This window comes from Leptonotus elevatus, chromosome 15, assembly GCF_054856555.1.
Source record: "Leptonotus elevatus isolate MCC_2025b chromosome 15, RoL_Lele_1.0, whole genome shotgun sequence".
In the NCBI taxonomy this organism is placed as follows: domain Eukaryota; kingdom Metazoa; phylum Chordata; class Actinopteri; order Syngnathiformes; family Syngnathidae; genus Leptonotus; species Leptonotus elevatus.
In genome coordinates, this window is record NC_141253.1 from 11877362 (window position 1) to 11900059 (window position 22698).

General features: G+C 39.8%; 1 protein-coding gene across 10 annotated transcripts in view; it reads left to right on the forward strand.

The window, feature by feature from the left end:
• The first annotated feature begins 3079 nt into the window (after positions 1 to 3079).
• nedd4l (NEDD4 like E3 ubiquitin protein ligase) overlaps positions 3080 to 22698 on the forward strand; it is a 47575-nt gene continuing 27956 nt past the window's right edge. For 4 of the 10 annotated variants that reach the window (XM_086096185.1, XM_086096184.1, XM_086096186.1 and 1 more), the window contains exons 1-5: positions 3080 to 3403; positions 6426 to 6499; positions 12088 to 12169; positions 13995 to 14033; positions 14554 to 14607. In XM_086096185.1, the coding sequence (XP_085952311.1) occupies positions 3359 to 3403; positions 6426 to 6499; positions 12088 to 12169; positions 13995 to 14033; positions 14554 to 14607 (294 nt within the window). In that variant the 5' untranslated portion in view covers positions 3080 to 3358. Of the gene's footprint in view, positions 3404 to 6425; positions 6500 to 12087; positions 12170 to 13994; positions 14034 to 14553; positions 14608 to 16948; positions 18435 to 22698 lie in introns of those variants that run through there. The other 6 variants (XM_086096179.1, XM_086096180.1, XM_086096182.1 and 3 more) reach the window with 5 other exon arrangements.

Sequence of the window (22698 nt, forward strand, 5' to 3'; positions counted from 1 at the left end):
ATGTATATAATAGTTATCACATACTAACATGTATTTATCACATCTGTTGGTAATGCTTATGTGCAGTATTTGTTGTTGTTGTTTTTGCTTCTATTTAAAAAAAAAAACCTTTGGAAGAAACTACTGTAAGGGAGCTTTTCAACCACTGAGTAACGACCTTGTGACAATCTCCGCTTCAGCTGTGCTTAGAAGCATTGGTGTTATATAATAATGCCATCTGCTCTCCTGTCCATGCAAAAGTAAACAGCCGGATGGATGCCACTGCAAGGCCCCATTGGTGCCCTGGGTGGATGGATGTCAATAGTTTCCATTCCATTTCCTCACTGTCCCTGACATGTTTTGTCATGTTAGTGGGTGTTAATTGTGTCACAGAACTATAGTGTGAATAAATATATTAAGACTATGCTATGGAGGTAAATTTGGTGCAAAACTAACTTGTGCAAAAAATGTGTACCTGTAGAAAAAAGTCTAAATTTGTATCTGTAAAAGTCGTGATTTGTATCTGTAAAAAAAATGTGTGCCTGTAAAAAAAAAATTTGTGTCTGTAAAATAAATTTGTACCTGTAAAAAAAAAATTTGTGTCTGTAAAATAAATTTGTACCTGTAAAAAAAAAAATGTGTATGTGTAAAACAAATTTGTATCTGTAAAAACAAATTTGTACCTGTAAAAGTCATGATTTGTATCTGTACAAAAAAAAATTTGTACCTGTACAAAAACTATAAATTTGTATCTGTAAAAGTTGTGATTTGTACCTGTAGAAATGACAACTTGTAGTCAAAGAAGTCGCCACTAGGAGTCACAAGTGGGTTTTCTGCTGCTGTACTGTGACGTGAGTTTTGCCCCAATTGTTGCGCTACAAATGTAGCAAAACTAATTTGTACTTGTAGAGCGCCTGATTTGTACTTGTAAAGAAGGGGGCGGGCTCTGGTGCAATGAAGGGTTGTTTTGACCAATCAAGTGAGAAGGATTTGAGCGGATTGGAGCGCAACCTCATTGGTTTAGCGAACGACGGTGGCGGGACTCGCGGAAGGATACAAGCAGGACACATCGTCGCCAACCAACATACATATTAAGAATACTTCTTAATATGTATGTTGAGGAAGAATACTTCAGTATTCTTAATATGTATGTTGAGGAAGAATACTTCAGTCGACTGAAGTATTCTTAATATGTATGTTGGTTGGCGACGATGTGTCCTGCTTGTATCCTTCCGCGAGTCCCGCCACCGTCGTTCGCTAAACCAATGAGGTTGCGCTCCAATCCGCTCAAATCCTTCTCACTTGATTGGTCAAAACAACCCTTCATTGCACCAGAGCCCGCCCCCTTCTTTACAAGTACAAATCAGGCGCTCTACAAGTACAAATTAGTTTTGCTACATTTGTAGCGCAACAATTGGGGCAAAACTCACGTCACAGTACAGCAGCAGAAAACCCACTTGTGACTCCTAGTGGCGACTTCTTTGACTACAAGTTGTCATTTCTACAGGTACAAATCACAACTTTTACAGATACAAATTTATAGTTTTTGTACAGGTACAAATTTTTTTTTGTACAGATACAAATCATGACTTTTACAGGTACAAATTTGTTTTTACAGATACAAATTTGTTTTACACATACACATTTTTTTTTTTACAGGTACAAATTTATTTTACAGACACAAATTTTTTTTTTACAGGTACAAATTTATTTTACAGACACAAATTTTTTTTTTACAGGCACACATTTTTTTTACAGATACAAATCACGACTTTTACAGATACAAATTTAGACTTTTTTCTACAGGTACACATTTTTTGCACAAGTTAGTTTTGCACCAAATTTACCTCCATACTATGCTTCCTGATTTTGTAGATTTCGTTGAGGGAAAAAAAGGAGGTTGTGATAGTCACAATTTTCCTGTATCTTTGGTCATATACTGTATTTTTTCTTTTTAATTTTTGAATTGCCAGTTTTGCACACATCCTTCCATATTAACTTCGTGGTAACATACTGACACCTAGCGGCGAGATTAGGAATAGACAAAGCAGCACGGAGAGCCACGACGGTTCAATCATTTCATTTATTTATTATTACATGACATATTTTGTTTTCACACGTTTTAAAAAAAGATATTTGTAAAAATTATTGTTTTAAATACACTCTTAAAACGTGCAGCAGACCAATTGGTGGTGACGTCATCAAACTAATTTGAATAAATTACCAAGAACGCTGAGGAAACACAATTACAAATTCCCTGCGGAACTTTTACAACCAAGAACTCCTTTTACCCAGAACTCAAGGATCCTGGGCTTGTTGGTGAAAAAGCAGCTATGAATAGTAAACTGATCGAACAACAGTAGTCAAGAATCATAAACTTTATTGACATGTATATGCAAATATAACGGAAGTGTCAAATGCAAATCAGTTGCGAGACGCGCATTTACTACTTCCTGTTCACTACGTTGTAAAAAAAAAAAAAAAGACGAAAAACATTACTATTCAAATAACATGTCTATACGATGCACACAAATGTGAGACGTGTTTAACACATATACGCCTCGTAAGAAATCACATTCACAAGCAAAACATTAAGACATGATTTGGCATGTAGAAACGTGATTAAACTACTAAATAACGTACTGCAAGAAACGACTAATTGTAACTTACACATCATCATCGTACTCTTTAGCAGCACCTAATAATACTAGAATGCCTACTTTTATGTTAAGTTTCTCACTCCGACTTGAACTTAAAGTCAAATTTTACTCACCTATATTAAATATAGGATCCCGTTAGCGGTGATTGGCTCGGTGTTTTAAGCCCCGCCCCCGACCTGTCCACCTCGAGGGCAGCTAATAGCAAACTCCTCGTCACGTATTCAAATGTATATACATATGAATATGTACACGTAATTGCTAAGATGTTAATTGTGGTGAGTTTGATAAGTTTCAATACCCAAATTGGAATCTTCCAGCTTTACCCCCTCTTTACATGTAGAAACGCAAGGGCGCCTCCGATTGGTCAACACCACCAGCATTCATGCCTACCCGGCAGGTGATTGGCCGAGTCGTTTCCAAGTCAAGTGTCAAAGCGTTTCGAGAGGAGGGGGATATGATGAGCGTTTGACAAAAGCGATCTTGTCTCCGACGAAACCTTTTTGGACAGTGTGTGAACAAATACAACGCCAGGTCGTGTTGTGGAAGCGTAGTGGGATCTTGGAAGCTAAATCTAATCTTATTTTAAGAGCGGATTCAACCACCGACAGCGACAGGAGAAGCACGGGAGCAAAAAGTGGGACTTAATTGTTCGAGGCTAGCTAACTAGCTCTGCCTCGCCTCCTTCTTTAAACGGCGATTAGCGGGCACCGCCGGGCTATATGGCTACGAATTACGAGCCGATCTACGGACTGTCAGAAGATGAGGTAAGCCTGATCGGCAGTCGAGCCGCTAGACGGCGAGACAGTCGCGCGGATGCTGCCGATGCTAACGCTAGCCGCGGCGGTCAAGCTAAGCAGCCCTCACCCACATTCACATACCATAGTAATGCTCAGGCAGCTGTCTTGTTTCCCCGAAAACACTCCTCGCTCCTATTGCTCCTCTTCCGCGTCTACTACTAGTGCACCACAATTGTAAAAAATAATAAGAATAATAACTGTAAATGAACCATTAATGAATCCTCGACTGCCCTCCAGCTGTGTGAAGTCCACACAGATGAGATCTTGTTGTTTACATGGGTAGGTGGATCACAACCATTTTGGTAAACAGAGGACATGCATACATAATATGTATTCATGTTCATTTCAGACACAATATTGATGCATAACCCAATGGTCTAAATCAACAGGCTGTATATTTTCAGACAGGTGCTTTACTTTATTTACCAATGAGTACTAAAAAGAATGTGAAACTAAGTGCATATGCACACATCACTTCCAATATCCGGACAAAATACAATAAAGCGTTCAACCAAAGGGAGAATCACCTTCTAATCTAAGACTTGAGGTCTGTTTCTTCTTTTTGGAGCTTTGTGTAGTCTTGGGGTCAGGGCATATGTGAACCTTTTGCTTTCCCGTGATGTTTATGTTTATTTATACTATGGATATGGGGTAATATGTAAAGATATACGATCAGGAATTAAGTAGCTGGAGAATGGCGAAAATTGCAATCAAAGTTGGTGAAATTTAATCTACTCCTTCTGAGGAAACCCATGAGTAGCACTTTACACTTTGCGGAAATAAATTGAATTAATGCAATTTATGTGCCGTAACAAAGAAAATGTGGTATGGCCTGACATTTAAGCTTCCTCCAAATTCTGCTATATGGTAACACATAACATGATAAATGGTAAACAACACATGATAATAGAGCACAAACCATGCATGCACATGAAGAGCCACACCCACTAAACTAACTCTTGATCAATGCTTATGCACCACTTACAGTAACATACGCAATTAGCAATCTCATTTGTCTTGTCAAGCAATTCATTTCTTTGCGTATTCTTTTTTTCTTTATTTAACCTTTAGGCAGATTCACATTTGTTACCCTGACCTGATAAGACAATTTGCAAACATCTGCTTTTACTTTGGAAAACAATGACCGAATCAGTATTCAAATCAGTTTTGCGTAGTGTGATATTGCATAAATGTCGTTGAGTTTTTTTCTTTTCAGCAATAAACAATACCAAATAAACATCAATTAATGAGGATAGGGAGAAGAAGTTGTCTTTTCTTTTGCATTTAAAAAAAACGAACTAATGTTAGATATTTAGCATTTTGTTTTTAAACTCTCCTGTTGAGGTTAGCTTTACAGATGCCAACCTCTGCTCTGCGGGCGACACCCTAAATATCAAAGGAGGCATCTCTTTCAGGTGTGGGGTGTATGTATTTGAGTTAATTGGGGCATTGTATCTACTGTACTATGATAATATGAACTTACTGCCAGTGACCATAGCCAACTAAGAATTACTGGTCATTAATTAAGTTTTAATTGATGGCGTTGATGGTATTAAACAGGATGTATATTATTGTAATGTATGATGTACAAGAGTTGTCTATAATAACTTACATAATAATATTATCATCATATAGAATGTTTATTTAAGTGAATTTTGAAATCTAGCAGGACTTAATTGTTTAAGTCATATTTTACAAGCTCAGCTTTGACCTTTTTCTGTCAGTCATTATGAGAGAGAGTATAACAGGACATAGGCGTGCCATTCATGCCACTGCTTAGTGAACTCTGGCAAGGCTTGGCTCGCCGTCAGTCATCCACTGCACCGTAACCACAACACGACAAATCGTCACTTGATGCCCGAGGCTGTAAAATCTTTCTCCGTCGCTTCAGCAACATGACACCGGTCGCAAGTAAAAGCTGCATCCATTGTGTGAAAGTGCCTTTTAAGGGGCAAAATTGCTAAGCAAGTTTCATTATATCAAGAGTCAGAGAGGCAGTAACCAATGGAAAAGCATGTTTGTCTACGCTCCAAAAAAGATCATTGTTGAACCAATTTAAGAGCAAACAGAATTGTCGACCAACTTAATAAAATTGCTTCAAGTGGTAACACACGATTTAATTTAATTAATCCAAAGTGAATATATTAAAGGTGAGGTCTTTAGTTTACATTAAGAAATAAACACTTCTTAAACACTGGATGTATACACATGTAATCCTTCTCATTCTTCTGTTAATGCGTGGTAACCCAAAAACACATGGTTCAAATGGTTCCCACGGTCAGCAGCATCTCTTATTATAAAGTTCACTAACATTTTAATAAATAGGTCCCAAATATTAAAATGGTTTTAGATTTACCTTATATCGGTATTATAAAATACTGATACCGTCAAAATGCCCAACATCGTCGCCGATAATCGGCCTGGCCTGGTCTATCCCTAATACTCTTTATTAAAAACAACAAGCCACTCAAATACATCTGAGTGACGTTGTGATAATATATCACTTAGTTGCCCTGCCACAGTTTTATTTTAGAACTAAAATCCCTTGTGTTACAGCTGACATTTAATTGAAATGTGTGGCAAGAATTTTTAGAAAAACATGCAGCTGGATGTTAAAATGCCAGTAATGACAAGTTGCTACTCTAGCTAAAATATTAGATGTAAGTGAAACCTATGCCATGTTCAAGAAATATCTGATTGCAAATAGTATTCTGGCACTGTCAAGTTTTGTTACTTTGTTTCGGCAAGTACTCAAATGGTTTTAACTGTTGAGTCAATTCTGTCAATTAGCAAATAATGTATCCACCATTATGTTACACCATCGCATTGTCACAGTGCACTGAAAAGCTCTTCACTCCATTACCGGTAATCAGTAATATATGTGGGTCAGTATTATTGCATCAAAGGAATGCCTGGTTAGAGAAACCATTGGCACTCAGAAGGGATCATTTTTCCATGAATTTGATTAAATAATTTTTTTCTTCTGCAGAATGAAACCAGAGTGCTGCGTGTTAAGGTCATCGCTGGAATTGATCTGGCCAAAAAAGACATCATTGGAGCCAGGTGAGTTTCACTGAATATTCATCAGAAATTTGTGGTCAGGGCTTTACAGGAGACATATTGTGCATTTTTATCTTTATAAATTAGAAGAGTTCTCAGTTGTTTAATTAAGTATTTGACATGATTGCTGTTACCTAGTACTTTCTGTGATAACACTGCAGCTCGGCTTACCCTATGACATCGTGTCAAATGGGTAGGCTGCAGCTTGAAAGTTGCTCCGGATTTTCAGAATTCATTGGTAATTATGTGAGTCAGCCACATTTTCTGTTTAGGAAGGAGTTGAGAGTTGGATGGTCATGAGGTGCTTCCAGATGACCGAACAACTACAGCAAATGTCATCAGGGAGACGGGTAGGACAGTCCTTGGTGTGTCATCTGGAACGAAAGGAGATAAGGAGACTTGGCGGTGGAATGAGGAGGTGCAGAAGTGGATCCAGAGAAAGAGGTTAGCTAAGAAGAAGGACTGAAGAAAGTAGACAGGAGTACAGGGAAATGCAGCGTAAGGTGAAAGTAGAAATGGCAAAGGCCAAACAAGGGGCTTACGATGACTTGCATGCTAGGTTGGACAGTAAGGAGGGAGAGACTGATCTATACAGGTTGGCAAGGCAAAGAGACATAAATGGGAAGGATGTGCAACAGGTTAGGGTAACAAAGGATAGGGATGAAAGTGTGTTGACAGATGCCAGTAGTCTGATGGGAAGATGGAAAGAGTACTTTGAAGAGTAGATGAATGAGGAAAGGGTAGAAGAGGTGACTGATGTGGACCAGGAAGTAGCAAAGATTAGTAAGGATGAAGTGAGAAGGGCATTGAAGAGGATGAAGTGTGGAAAGGCACTCGGTCCTGATGATATACCTGTGGAGGTATGGAAGTGTCTAGGAGAGGTAGCAGTAGAATTTCTGACTGGGTTGTTCAACAGGATCTTAGCTAGTGAGAAGATGCCTGAGGAATGGAGGAGAAGTATGCCGGTGCCCATTTTTAAGAACAAGGGAGACGTGCAGAGTTGTGGTAACTACAGAGGAATAAAGCTGATGAGCCACACAATGAAGCTATGGGAAAGAGTAGTTGAAGCTAGACTGAGGGCAGAGGTGAACATTTGTGAGTACCACATATGCAGTATTTGCTTTGAGGATGTTGGTAGAGAGGTACAGAGAAGGTCAGAGGGAGCTGCATTGTGTCTTTGTAGATCTGGAGAAAGCTTACGACAGGTTGCCCAGAGAGGAACTGTGGTTTTGTATGAGGAAGTCTGGAGTGGCAGAGAAGTATGCTCAAGTGGTGCAGGACATGTATGAGGACTGTGAGACAGTGGTGAGGTGTGCTGTCGGTGTGACGGAGGAGTTCAAAGTGGAAGTAGGATTACATCAGGGATCAGCTCTGAGCCCCTTCTTGTTTGCTATGGTAATGGACAGGATGACAGATGAGGTTAGACCGGAACCTCCATGGACTATGATGTTTGCAGATGACATTGTGATCTCTAGTGAGAGCAGGGGATAGCTGGAGGAGAAGCTAGAGGCGTGGAGGTTTGCCCTGGAAAGAAGGTTAGTCGTAGCAAGATGGAGTATCTGTGTGAATGGGAGGGACCCAAGTGGAAGAGTGAGGTTACAGGGAGAAGAGACCAAGGAGGTGGAGGAGTTTAAGTATTTAGGGTCAATGGAGAGTGTGGAAAAGAAGTGAAGAAGCAGGCAGGCTGGAACGGGTGGAGAAAATTGTCATGTGTGATAGAAGAGTTTCAGCTCAAATGAAAGGAACGGTTTATAAAACTGTGGTGAGACCAGCAATGTTGTTTGGTCTGGAGACAGTGCCACTGAGGAAAAGAGAGGAGGCAGAGATGAAGATGCTGAGGTTCTCTTTGGGAGTGACCAGGATGGAAAGAATCAGGGATGAGTACATCAGAGGGACGGCACATGTTAGAGGATTTGGAGATAAAGTCAGAGAGGCCAGACTGAGGTGGTTTGGGCATGTCCAAAGAGGAGAGAGAGTGAATATATTGACATAAGGGTGTAGGGTTTCCAGAGGAGGTTTATGGATGTAGTTAAAGAGGACATGAAGGTAATTGGTGTGAGAGCAGAGGATGCAGAGGACAGGCTTAGATGGAGGCAACTGATTCGCTGTGGCGACCCCTGAAGAGAAAAGCCGAAAGGAAAAGAAGAAGAAGAAGACGAAGCCACATTTTCTGTTACAATGAGGCAGAAGTACAGAATGACTCACTGACACTTCTTCAGAAATAGACATGAGATAAAAGATTAACTTGATTACTCCATTTCACACTCCATGGGTGGGCAGCCACTCAAGAGGCCCAACTATTTACATATAAACAATAAAAGGAAAAGAAAAAGTCACAGTATGCCTCATTTAGTTAAACATGCTGTGACCTCCTGCTTATCCATGGTAAAAGATTTGGCAAGCAATCAACCCGTTTGTGTGAACTTTCACGATTTTTTTGCAGCGTCAAAAAGACCTTTAACTCCCATTTGAACAAATGATTACCCTTGTGTCACTCTCTCCTATTTATAACCGACCTCTGTCACACCTTTGCCAGACAAAATCTTGTACTGTGGAACCGCTTGTTTTGACCACAGCGCTCCGATTTTAGAATGAATATTTCACTTAAAAATAATGAACATGGCACATCGTCTTAATTGTATGATTGAAGCCTTCTCATGTATCGGACCAAGTAAACGATCGGAGTTTTTGACTGTCATCCTTTCATCTTTCCTGCTGACCTCGACCTAACCTTTATGTTGACGTCATGTAATTTTGGTTCTGCTGGTCTCGCTCATGCTTTAATTTGCATTGTAAAGCGATGACATTTGGGCTGTCCTCAGTTTTCCTTTTCTGCCCACGCAATGCAAAAACACTGCGATTAATTATTAATGTGCCACGCCACTATCAGTCAATGCTTAACCTGCTATCTCGCGTTATGTGGTAAATACAAATGTATGAATCGAGATTCTAATATAATTTTTGTATAATAAAACTAAACAAGAATGGCTGAGAACAGAACATCAGACTATTCTGAAGTGCCCTTAAATAAAACATTAAGTTACCATTATATTTTTAAAGGCATTTTTTAAAATTTGATTATTTTTTTTTACCTCCAAAACAAAAGTGTCTAACTTTCTTTGATCAAATTTCATTAGGCCATTTATTATTATTTTTGTCAGTTTCAGTAATCATTGTGCAGTTTTCTCTCATTAAAAGTGGGGTACCCACAATTTTGTCCTTCAAATTCTATTGGTATATCTTGACGGCGGCCATCTGGATCTCACTTGGTACCTTTATTTGTAAAGGGTCATGTGATATAATATGGGGTCATTGACTACGGCGATTCAGATTAGAATCTCAGCAAAACTAATGCTGACTCTCAGCCACTCATGAAAAATTGTTGTTCAACCCCGCATAATGCACTCTAGGCCAATTACAATCGGTTCCATCACTCGGACATTAGGGCTCACTGGAAACACAGCAATGATTCTGCGCTTTGCTTAACTGAATCAAATTTGCGTAATCACTGGAAATGAGGAGTTACCAAATTGAAAATTGTCCGAAACTAAAAATGAGGAACACCAAAAGGAAAGCTTGGTGGGCCGCCAGGCTAATAAAACGCCGGGCCTGCAGAATTGTTGGTGCGTCCCTACTGGAAACACCAAAGACTTCAATGATCGAGTCTGGTCGTTTGAAACATTGCAGGCTCGTTAATTCTGTAAATCTGTTTACTGACTGAAATTGATGGACTTAACAGAAACACCACTGACTCTGATAGTTCTGTTGAATCTTTTTGGAGTGGAATTTGGGGACTTACCATCCTTGTTTTGGATGTCGTGAAGTATATACACATTATTTGTTTCTATTGGGCCCCGCCTTGTGGTTTAAACATGCAATGACACACCCTGAAGGGAGTTCATAATTCTATTAAGTGTTGACGTCATGGATGGTCACGTGCTGTTGAGGGTTCTGACCCAGCGATTGCTTGATTGCGGCAACCAATTGGTGACATTGAAGCAGCCCTTCCGTCTTACTCGCCGCATTCTTTTATTATTTTTTCAAGCGAAGAAGACAAGTGACAGTTGTCAGGGAATTGTCGACACACAGTGGTCCAATTGTATCTGTTTAGTCAGAGCACACATGCTCACAAACAAAACAATTACAAGCAGTGGGGTTCCCTTAGGCAGTAATAACAATCAAGTTGAGCTCTTTTGATCGCAATGGAAACTCAATAGTTAGCACACTGTCTGCATTTTCAGTATTGAGAGTGGAAGTACTTGACTTCAAAAACATGGTACCATCTTGATGTCCTGTGCTCCATGACCAAGGAATTAGCTTGCTAAGATGTAGACAAACACAAATATGGCTGTCCTCAGTTTCCTTTTACTTTTGTTCAGTGATGAGGCCTCTTAGCGAATAGTGAGCCGAGCCTTTTATTCTTCCCCGCAGCTTCCTTTTCTTCAATAGCAGCTGGATGTTCACATTCCATCTTTAAAAAAAACAAAAAAAACGCTATCTCCATTTTTAGCCTCGCACCTTCATCAATAAGACTTTATAAACCTTATCTCCCAATTTCCAAAGGCAAGTTTTTTTCTGGGCAGACTGCAGTTTCACAGTTGTAAATGGAGGCAGTTTTCAGGTTGTGACGAAGTATTTATTGCAAAAGGAATTTTTTTTATCATGTTTAGGAAGAAGGATGAGAACGAAGAGCCTGTTTAGACCAACGTCACTGACAAATGTTATAAGAGAAAATGTGGTTACCATGGTTAAGAGCAGATTGCAGTGGTTGCTGCTGGTGACAATTTGTAATGTGCAAAAGGTTGATTTTATATATCGAAACATAACTTGCTGCAATGCTTTCAGTGCAATTTAGCAACATTGTGATGATACTTGTAACCGTGACCATTTTCTCCTTATAATTCATTTTGTACGTTTCTTTTATTTGAGGATATGCGGTTCAGAAAATGGATGAATTTTTTAAAATGCCAATTATGTCTTGACTACCGAAGATTGGTCCAATTATGCTGTGGAACACAAACAGTTGTTCAGTCCGATTACTCGAGTAAAATTTTAAAGAAAATAAGGACAAAAAGAAAAAATCCAAACGCAGTTAAAACTTTGACGTATGTTTACTTAAAACAGTTCTCAGTCCTGCTACTTGCGTCTCCCCTAACCTCATGATCCACAAGTGAGTGACGGCGAACTAATGTTATATACGGTATATCTGGTCGCTACACTTAAAAAAAAATTTATATATATTTTTTTATGAAATTTTCTTGAAATCTACTTGGGTGGTGGCCAATTTACTTGGGTGGCCTGCCCAAGTATTAACATGGTGTGGGAAACACTGCCATGTTAACGCACGTAACACGTCATAGTGATGACGTGAAGTGGACAATAATGTCCAATATGACAGCAGACACAGGGTATGTCATCATTTTGACAATCAGCTTAAACCTTCAGAGAATCTGATGCCATTGATATTTGCACTTTTAATGTCCATACACACTGCCTCATAGAATAAAGGAAAATCAATTTTGAGTCGTGTGTTCCTTTTAACCGGTTTTGACTTGCAAGTTATGAGGTTTTGTTTTTTTTGTTTTCTGCAGTGACCCCTACGTCAAACTCTCCCTCTACGTCACCGACGAAACCCGAGAGCTCGCCCTGGTCCAGACAAAAACTATAAAAAAGGTAAGGAGTGAGCTGGCATTGTGCTGCTTCTTCTTTCCCTCTCCTCGAGTTTGCGTGAGCTCTAATTTGCTTTGACCTTATCAGATTAGCCACGCCTGGTCTAATCATGTCCTCCCGCACAATTACTGTCCCGCTGCTTACGCTTGTCTCCACTCATACTGCTGTTTCCTGCCCGCGTTAGGAAATGTGTTGCTCATGTAGTCTCAGCACTGAAGGCTAATGCTGCTTACTTCCTCCAAGAGTGACGATCCCTTTTAATAGACACCATGCCCCAATTAGTTACCGTGAGCCACTTAAAGCAAATAAATACCACCCTCAAACAGACGCCTCTCTTTCCCTAATGGAAAAAATGGGCAGTCATTTATCACAGTTCTACAACGGCGTATTTGGGCCACGTACAAATATTTATTTTAGAGGGGTGGAGGAATATTCTGAGAAAAAACTCGCAAATTTACAAAAAAAACCTCGTATATTTGCGACATTGTGTGTCAAATTTGCAAGGAAAAAAAACCTCACAAATTTACGAGAAATTAACTCTCAAATTTGCGACATTATAAAGTGGCAAATTTGCGAGTTTATTTCGCGTAAATTTGTGAGTTTTTATCTTGCAAATTTGCCACTTTATTATGTCGCAAATATGCAAGTTCTTTTCTTTCTTTTTCTTCTTTCTTTTCTCGTTGTATAGTTCAGGATGGACAAGGAGTACTTGTGTTGTTAATAGGGCTGCCAAGATTAGTCGACGATGGCCATCAACGGCTAGTTAAATTTTCAATGTCATCTTTATTATTTTTCCCAGTTTTGTTTTTCCTCTTAAAGCTGTACTGTTTCCCAATTTTACTGCTGGTCATATGCCTGCCTGTGACGCAATTTACATATAATTAGTTGACTTATCGCGACTACTATAGGTGACTACTGACTAGTCAACTAGCAAAATAGTAATTTGTGGCAGCTCTTGTTATTAAATTTACTGTGCAGTTTTGAAGATTAACTTGCCACGATGTAGCGGTTTATGCTACTGTTGTTTAATAATATTCCAAAAATGCTTATGTACAAATAAAGGCCTCCCTTGTAATAGACTCGTATTCGCGTTTCGGAAAAGCTGCTTTGAGTCCTAATGTAGGTCACTTAACGTGTTTTTTTTAAATTTATTTTTTAGCACTAGCTAGCTTTCCACTAGCCAACTCTACGCTGTGGCTATCCAGCCGAGCTAGCAGGCAGGCGCAGCAGACCCCCATGGCCCACCCCATGTAGGCAGACATATGCTGCCAGTGGCCTTGCTTGCCTTATAGGATATAAATAGCTGACAATGCACTGCTATGTGGAGCAGAAAAAAAAGCTTCCTCTGTGGTCTTTATGTGTCCTTTTAAGTGGGACACCTTTTCATTGCATCTTCTGTTGCAGAGATAAAAGTTTGCCTTGTGGCGAGAAGGCCCACCCAACCCCCTAAAAGTAAACAAACAATCTGATTGTGTGTATTCCTTATTTGGATCTCCGGGTTGGCGGCGGTGGTGCTGGTGGTGGTGTGTGTTTTTTAGAGAGGGGTTTATCATTGGCATTCTTGCTTTGGGCCATGTTGTTGACAAAGTCATTTTAATAGCTAGTGCCACAAAGTCCACAGGCCAATAAAAAACTGAAAGTGATTTTAGGATTTGTGCCCATGTTTTTCAGTTTAAAAAATAAATAATCCAGATGCGTTTTTCCTATGTGTAGAAATGTATGGCCCAGCCTCTACTCAAGTATTCATACCTGTTGTGTTTTATCTATCAACTCTGGGGATCATTTCATTTCATCACCAGACTAACCATTTGTGTACTTGATGTTCTAGACGCTCAATCCCAAATGGAATGAGGAATTCTACTTCAGGGTGAGTATCAATTCCTTTAGCTTTTTTCCCCCTTCTCATGTCATGTATTTGTTTCAATTTTTTATCAGAGTTCTGTGTTTTTGACGGGCTTTTACACATGCAGTAAAAGCTAGCATGTGTTCCACTTTATACAGTGTCATCGATCTAGAAAATGGGGTGGCAAAATTGACTGGGGAATTTTCTACTATAGGCGGAAGTATCACAGACAGGACTGTGCATGTATGTATGGTCTTTTTTTGTTAATTTAAAAGCTGACATTTTTTGGTCTTGCTGTTCTCTATACACGGCGCTGACACAGAGACAAATTCTGTTTAAAGAAATGCCGGAACCAAGGAGTGTAATTGAGTCCAACACGTATTTTATACGTTAAACCAGATGCTGTCACTGCTGTCATGTGAAAGTGTGGCAATATTCTACTTTGCTGATTAAAGGCTAAGGAATATAAATGGATTTGATGTTGCATTCATGCACATCTCTACAGTTGACATTATTAACACTATTGCTTTTGGCGCCTATACAGGTGTGTCCGCAGAATCACAGGCTCCTCTTTGAGGTGTTCGATGAAAACAGATTGGTAAGTGTCACCCCTCCTTAACCCCGTTTCTTTCATCACTTGCTAATTGTTGTTTCGACAGCTTCTATTATCAGACTGTGTATTTAGTGTCACCCGCTGAACTACTTAGGCTGTGTTATCCCCCCCCCCCCTTTTTTTATTTTTTATTTTTTATAAATGGTCTTAGTTTCCATTATTCTGGACATGATAAGTTTTCCAGTCCTGCTTTTAGGGATTAATATCTTTCAAATGTAATGTGATGATAATAAAACTGATGTTGCCTTCATCATGCCTTTACTACATTCTCACATAGCCCTTTGGAATCCATGTGTTTGTTTTTCTCTTTTACCACATGGGTCGTCATTCAGCAACTTGAAATGAGTCATTCTCAACTCAGTCTGCACCTTTGCATTATTTGTTCTTAGTAATTCTTATAAATATTTCCAGATTTAATACCAAATGATTTTCTTGGCTTAAGAACCTGTACTTTCATTGCTCTGATCGAAGACTATTTTGTGGTAACAATGAAAATGTTCATCCTGTCACAAGAAAAATTGCATGTTTGTTTGACTGAGCTGTGTATGTTGTCGCCATAACAAGCTCAATAAAACCTCAAGTGTTACAGGAATTACAAACATCACAAATGGGTCTTGATGATGAATCCTCTACTTTACACCTTTCCATAAGCATTGCTTTCCAAGCAAACCTGACCCGAGACAGAGATAAGCAGAGTGAGTTTTCTATGGAAAGAACCTTCCCTGAAGCAGGTGTTTGACTTTTGCGATGGTTTCTTGGTAACTTTAGCTCCTGGAACGTCATTATAATGATGTTTGGTAGGACCATTAGTGGATGTTTCCCAGGATACAATTTATTTTTCTGTCTGGATAAGCCATTCTTACAAGGCCTTGCAGAGGGTTTTTTTGTGAGCCGATGAACACCAAATCCTGAAGGGTTTTTTGTAGGGTCTATCAGTACTACACCCTGAACGTCAAGTGGTATTGCTGGCATGTGGTCTTCCAAGAAAAGGCCAGCTCAGGTTTTCCCAAACGTGAGCGTTGTGTTGCAGTGGCAGCGGGATGACACATGAAAGTGGAGCTTAGGCAGCCTCAAGCCTGTTTCTCTCCTTATATGTCTGAGGAGGACTTTTCCATCTCACGGTGCATGCAGGGATGTCAATTTTTCATCTTCCCAAGACAATGCTACGCTTCCAACTTTGTTGGAACAGGTTAGGGAAAGTCTGGTGCAACTTGCTCAAGGGCACCTGGGTGGTACTCATAAAGCTATCCAGCAACTACAACTCTAAAGGGTCTCTTATTTTGTGTCATGGCATGGTCTTGAAATGAACCAGTCACCAAGCCACATCCTCTAGGACCTTTCAGGTCCAATATCAAGTGGCTGCTTCTTCTGGAAAAAAAATGGTCTGAATAGGTTCAGTATTATATTTTGTTTGAACCAGATTGGTTATGTCATTGAAAAGCTTGGCTTTGTGCCATCGGACCACACATTGGCCTTTCTTTTATCCACGGTCTCTTTTAGCATTTTTCTCGTACAAACATGTATTGACAGTGCTCTTGTGATGCTTGGTAGACTCTTATTCTGTTTCTCTGCCTCCATCAGTATTTCCCATTCCTGAAGATCTTTCACCCACAAATTAGAACTTGGACAACACTGTGGGCTAAAGCACTGGCCAAAATAGTCACACTGATTTTTATCCACTATGAATATTAAATGTTAATTCACCAAAAGCTTTATCGATTCTCTGCCTTAGTGCCAGAAAATCTCACCCTTCTCAACTTTATCCCGAGGGCGAAGTAGCTTAAATCCCCAATTTCCTTTCCAGATAGTGTTGTATCATGTTGCCGGTTATCAGTCGGCAGTGCTTAGGCGTCCGCACCCTGATTTCAGCATTTTGGACTAAAATAGTATCAAAGATATGTTGTAACTTGAGATGCTGTTAGATACAAAGTGAAAAGCCTACAAAATCTCACCACATAGGTTTCTCTTCTGTCAGATCTCTCAGATATTTTGCTTCTCACCATCCTGCTGCCTTTTTCAGTCTATTTTGAGCCATATCTTTCCTCCTCATCTCCAAGCTACAATAAATCAGAGGCTCAAATACTGTTGTTGTGTTTTCTTAACGCAGTTGTCATTTTAATGGTGTTAGTGGGCTGTCCAGAAAAGTAAGATCACTGTGTGACCGGGTTAGGGTGTCACTTATTTGGAAAGCCTTACCCAGCTGGCACTTGGGGGTAGCATTGCATCGTAATGGCACATGTTGACGGGGTGTGTGTGGGGATAGGGGTCATTTGTAGTCATGTGACTGACAGGCAACCCCGCTGTCACCCTGGAAACCAGAAGCGCCGGCCGCCCTTATCCAATCATGTTAGGAATGCTGGCTGTCACTAGGCTCAGGCTATTTCTGCTGTGTGCTTGGTAGCGCTACGAACCTGGCGAACACGGACCCTTCTTTATAACTTTTTCTTTTCAGTCACTCCTTAAAGTGCTGTGTGGATTTTAGCCCTTGTTTTTGTGATGTGACGTTCTTTTTTTTTTTTTTTTTTTTTCCCCCTGTCGTATTTACTTGTGGAAGGAAAGTTATGGAAGGGACTCGAGGTGGGTGGGACCTAATGGGAGCGGTGCTAGAGTGAGAAGGAAAAACGGGGATCAGTTATCTGGCCAGCCAAAAGAACGACGTGCGCGAGACTTGGAGGACGGTACAACCGTACAGTCCTTCAGAGGGAGCTGAGGCTGTCGGACGGGACGTAAAAATGGCACGTCTGCGTTTGTATTTTGGCTCCAACCGCAGCAACACCGCCCCAGAGATACTGGAAGGAGAGGCCGAAGAACAGCATGGAGACCATGATGTCGTGACGGCGCTTCATACTCAACCACCTATAGGATTAAGCCCTTCTCAGGAAGCTGCGGAGCAGCCAGTTCCTCCACTGGCTTATGGTTCGCGCCCGGAGCCGCTGCTTAAACGCAGTTCTTCTATGTTTATACCCCAGCTTGCAGCCTATGCCGAGCCGCGGCCCACAAAAAGCTCCTCCATGCACATCTCTCTTCAGCGCTCTGATGGAGCAAGTAATGGGGATTCCAGTGGCCACGCTGATGATGTCCCGCCACCTTGCTATACTCCTCCGGGACCTGCGCCTACGTACGCCGAAGCGTCGGGTCAAGCATATGTTCCGCAACAACCACCTCCTCCATACTGCGGTCCAGATTCTACAAACTCTCAAACATTTGGGACAGAGACAAATTTCCCAAAACGCAGAGTCTTCAGCATTGGTTCAAATGGCCATAATGTCTACAGCAGAGGCCAGCAAGGGATCAGTGTCGGTGGCATTCGTATTCGGAGGAACTCAACCGATGGTTCAGACATAAGGCATCTTAGAATTTTACCTTACGGTGGTTCTGGATGGACTGTACAGCAGCAGTCCCCCGCTCCGAATACAGGAACACAGCGGGTTGTGTTTCAGCTCCAGCAAAACCAGAACCAAGATCTGAACCAGTGTAGGCAGCAGTCGTATTCACCCCAGGAGGAGCACGCCAACGTAGATCTCGTTAGGTCCAGCAGTGGCCGTTTTGTCCGTTACCCCAGAATTAGACTGGAAAGAGGTTCATCGCCACTTTTGGTGGAAAATGCACCAGACAGCGTACAGGATAGCCAGACAGCTGGTCCAGAAAGTCAATCGATAGAAGAGAATCTGAGAAAGGACACACAATCTAATGGTTGTACTTTGAAATTTAGTGGAGATCCCCCTCCAAGGCAGCCCCATCTCAAGATTTACTTCACTCCAGGTGGAGATCAGGATGTGATCCTTGGCAGTGACCCAACAAGTAACCCCAAGGTAAAACTCAGTTGTGTAGGCCCTAGAAAAAAAAAGTTTATTATTTTTATCATTTTGTTGTTATTAGTACACAATAGTAAATATTGTCTACTAAATATTCTAACTTTCATGTATTCTGTACAGGCATAGATAGATGATGCTTTTCGCGAGGCTTTAAGTTTGGACTCCTTGAGAATGGCTTTGAATTTTGTCATGTGTTGAGCAAACCTTAGGGGATGCATTTATTATTTTCCGTGTAATATGGGAAGCAGCTGGTTTTTCGCTTTGTTTTATCCCCTCCAACTAAGATGATCTGCATAGTGCAGATGGAGGGCGATGACATTCTGGCACACATTTTTTACACATGAAAACCGCAAGCTCCCTAATGAGTTGGTAATTTCACATTGACCAACAGCCATAGTTGGCACTTGGCAGCAACAATGAGTGAATGGTTAATTTCACTGTACACACTTGTTTGATTTCACAGACTACTTGCATTAAACTTGCTGGTAACCTCGACTGAGACCAGTTCTATCTTTAGACCGCTTCAAGTGTGCCTGCTGATTTGGAGAGCAGGCAGGCTCTGTCTTCTCTGGCTAGTATGTTTCCTGGATTTTATCATCCGCTTTCACGGCGATAGGATGTTGGATAGGACAATTGAGATGTTAAAAAGGTGTCAATTCATTATTTGTGTTTAGGTAATATCGTTAAATAATCCTTAACTTTTAAACGACAATCTGTATTCTTGTCACAAGCAAATACTGCCAATGTGCTGCCATGCCGGGGCATTTCATTTCTGTTCCAACAATCCTCAAACAGACAGCAATGTCAGGTCTTCCCCAAATCCCCCAAGTGGTCCATTTTAGACTCCGAAACCCTGCATGTGTTTGTCTGTGCCAACTTCAGCATGCCCTGCCAGGACCACTCTCTCTCTGGTGGCCATTCACAAAGAACTCTGCTAACCACTGCCTGTTTTCCTGGAACCTTACGTTTATAGACCACAGGTTGCATTACCGCCAGAAAACCATTGGGGCAAATGTTTTATCTGAATCTGTGGATGGGATGTTTCTGTAATTTAGGATGCTGTAACCGTGGAATCCCCAGTTCTTGTTGTGAAATGAGTTTGTTTGTCGCATCTATTAAACTGTACAGAAAAGTATTCTACACATTCATGGTGGAACAGAGAAGAGCCTTTCTTACAAATTGCCACAATGTTGCATAAAGTATAGATAACGTATTTGACAGCTGAAAAATAGGCTTGTTTTGTTTTTTTGGGGCGACTTGAGATGTTAGGCGATTCCGGTAAAATGTGTGTTCTGAGACTTTTGTATTTATAAATCTCAAAGACAAAGGACTACTTTTACATGCAGCCAATATTTGCGTTACGGTCAAAATTCCGGTTTCTGAAACATTTGGGATAACCCGTTTACTTGAATGAGCGAAGAAAGATATTCCCGTATACAAAGTTATTACACATGGACGTCATTACGCAAATAGATGTCATTTCTGCTTTTAACTACGGTTAATAAAATACATTTTATTTATGTAACTCACCACGCTAAATAAAGTAGTTAGTTTCCTCCTCCAAAATTGTGGCTCTTTGCTGAGTCATCACGTTTGTTTACCTCTGCTTGAGTAGCTTCGGTGGGTTGCACACCAGAAGCTCGGACTTATATACATGTATACATTTTTGTATACATACACACTGTGGCATTTTTGCCGTAGAGACAGAAAATTACATAAAACGCCACAGAGAACTCAATGTAGGGCTGTGCAATTAATCGCAATTCAATTACAATTTCAATTACAATTTCAATTATTACACTCCACAATTAAAAAATCTGCATAATCGTAAAAAAGATTACTAATACTAGTTTTTTTTAGTTGTTTAAATTCTTACATTTGCACCTTTTTTAAATTTAAAAATAACTAATTTAATAAATTGTGTTTCATCCAAAAGGAACTTGCATAATTAGTGTTTCAAAGAATTTTATTTGTCTTATTTTTTATTTGTTTTTTTATACGTTTAAACATTTTCTTGTTTTGTACCAAAAAAATAAATGATCGTCCTACTGCACAGTGCACTCCAACTTCAAGTTTTTGCCAACATTAATAAATAAATAGATATTGTTATAAATATATATTATTATAAATTCTGTTTGGTCCAAAAGGAACTTACATAATTATAGTGTTTCTATTTTTTTTTTTAATTGGTCTTAATATTGTTAAATGCTTAAACATTTTCTTGCTTTGTACCAAAAAATAAATAATTGTTTGAATAATCTTGATTTCAATTATTGCCAAAATAATCGTGATTATTATTTTTCCCTTTAATAGAGTAGCCCTAACTCAATGTATTCAAGTTAGGTTTGTTTAACGAGTAGGATGCCGCCACTCATGCAAGTACCGGTAGTTCCTGTACTCAAAAGGCCAAGACCCTGTTCATTTGAGGTATTCCGGATGGATTTATATGAACAAGAATTTGGATTACGAAAGGTTTAAACCAAGGGTCTTATTCAGGTTTTTAAAACACAGAATAAGACCATTTTCGGGATTTTGTGTGTTTACATGACCTTTCAAATACTTGGGGTTTAGAGGGTTACGGTCTGCATGTAAACCAACTACATCAAGGAAATTGGAATAAATTATGTTAAAAATATAAATTTAATAAAAAATAAAAAAAAGACTATAATCTACTTATTTTTCACAAAATGAAAAGTGAGCATTTTCTCTACACTTAAAAAAAACCTTATTATTATTGTTTTAAGTTTTAGCTACAACAAAAACAAAAACAAGGCAGTGTAGGAATGGGGGTGCAAATATTCTGTCGGGATGTTTGGAAAAGGCCGATTTACTTGTTCTAGTCCCTAACGATCCATATGCTGTCTGCCTCTGGGCCCTCATCATGCTGTTGGTCATTGGTGACACCCTCCCAACCCCGAGTGTAACCTGGCCCAGGGAGGCAGCTGCATGGCTCAACTGTGACCCTTTGATGACTCTGCAATTATAGCCCACCGCATACACATACCCGTAGCTTAAAATGCTCCCCTGCGTTAAAGGACACACAAAACAGCCGTGTCTCCCCAGGGTGCTGTTGTGCGGGCTGCTTATTGCCGTAACAAAACTGCCAGTTTAATGTGTTACTTTTCAAGCAAGCTCACAGGATAACCAGGTTGACGTTAAAAACAATGACACACCAGTGCTGAAAGCATTAGTCAATTAGTTTTATCCATAGGATGCTCTTCAAAACAAAGTGTTCCATGAATTCCGATGACAGAATTGACACGTGACACACTACTTCTAGTTAAGATGGGGTTTATGAATCACCGTTTTGGGAGTTTGGCAGTCACTTAGTAGATTTTCCGCTTGGTTTATGAAATGAAAGCAGATACTATGATACTGTTTTTTTTTCCACAGCTGAAAAACTGTTCAAGTGCGTATGTGTGTGTGCGTATCTAAGTGTAAGTCTAGGTGTGTTTAAGTGTGTGTGAAATTCACTCATCTATTGTTGACAAAACTGCACTATAATAACCAACAAGCAGTGCCGTGTGACTCACCTTTCACCATTGGATTCCGGCTCTGTTAAGAGTGTTATGCCACAGTAGAGGATGATAAGGCTGGATGTATGCCTGCCCCCTCTTTCCTCGACAATTTTAGGTAGCAGTCTGAGCCCCCCGTGGTCGGGCGTCACATGTTTATCTCCCAGAATGGAATTTTAGTCTCGCTGAATATTTTCACTGGATTGGAAAGTTTCTAAAAAGTTTTTTTTGTGTTAGGGCTGTGCAATTAATCGACATTCAATTACAATTTCAATTATTACACTCCACAATTACAAAATCAGCATAATCCTCAAATAAAAGAGATTATTACTAATAGAGTTGTTTACATGATTTTTTAAAATAAATTTTGTTTCTTCCAAAAGGAACTTGCATAGTTATAGTGTTTCAAATAATTGTATTTGTCTTAATATGTTTTAATATTCTTAATACACATACTCACCCACATAAAAAAGAGAAGAAGAATTTTTTTTTCTTGTTTTGTACCAAAAAATAAAAGATTTTTCTAATCGTGATTTCAATTATTACCAAAATAATCGTGACTAATATTTTCTTCATAATTGAGCAGCCCTAGTACTGTGTGTGTTTGATTTTTTTGTGAATTTAGTTGATTGGGCCATAGAAAAACATGTCATGTGACATCTAAATGTTGGTAATCAAATCAAACACATCTGCTTCTCTCTAAAAGTACCATTTTAAGTTGATGTGGATGTCCGTATTTCTGTCCG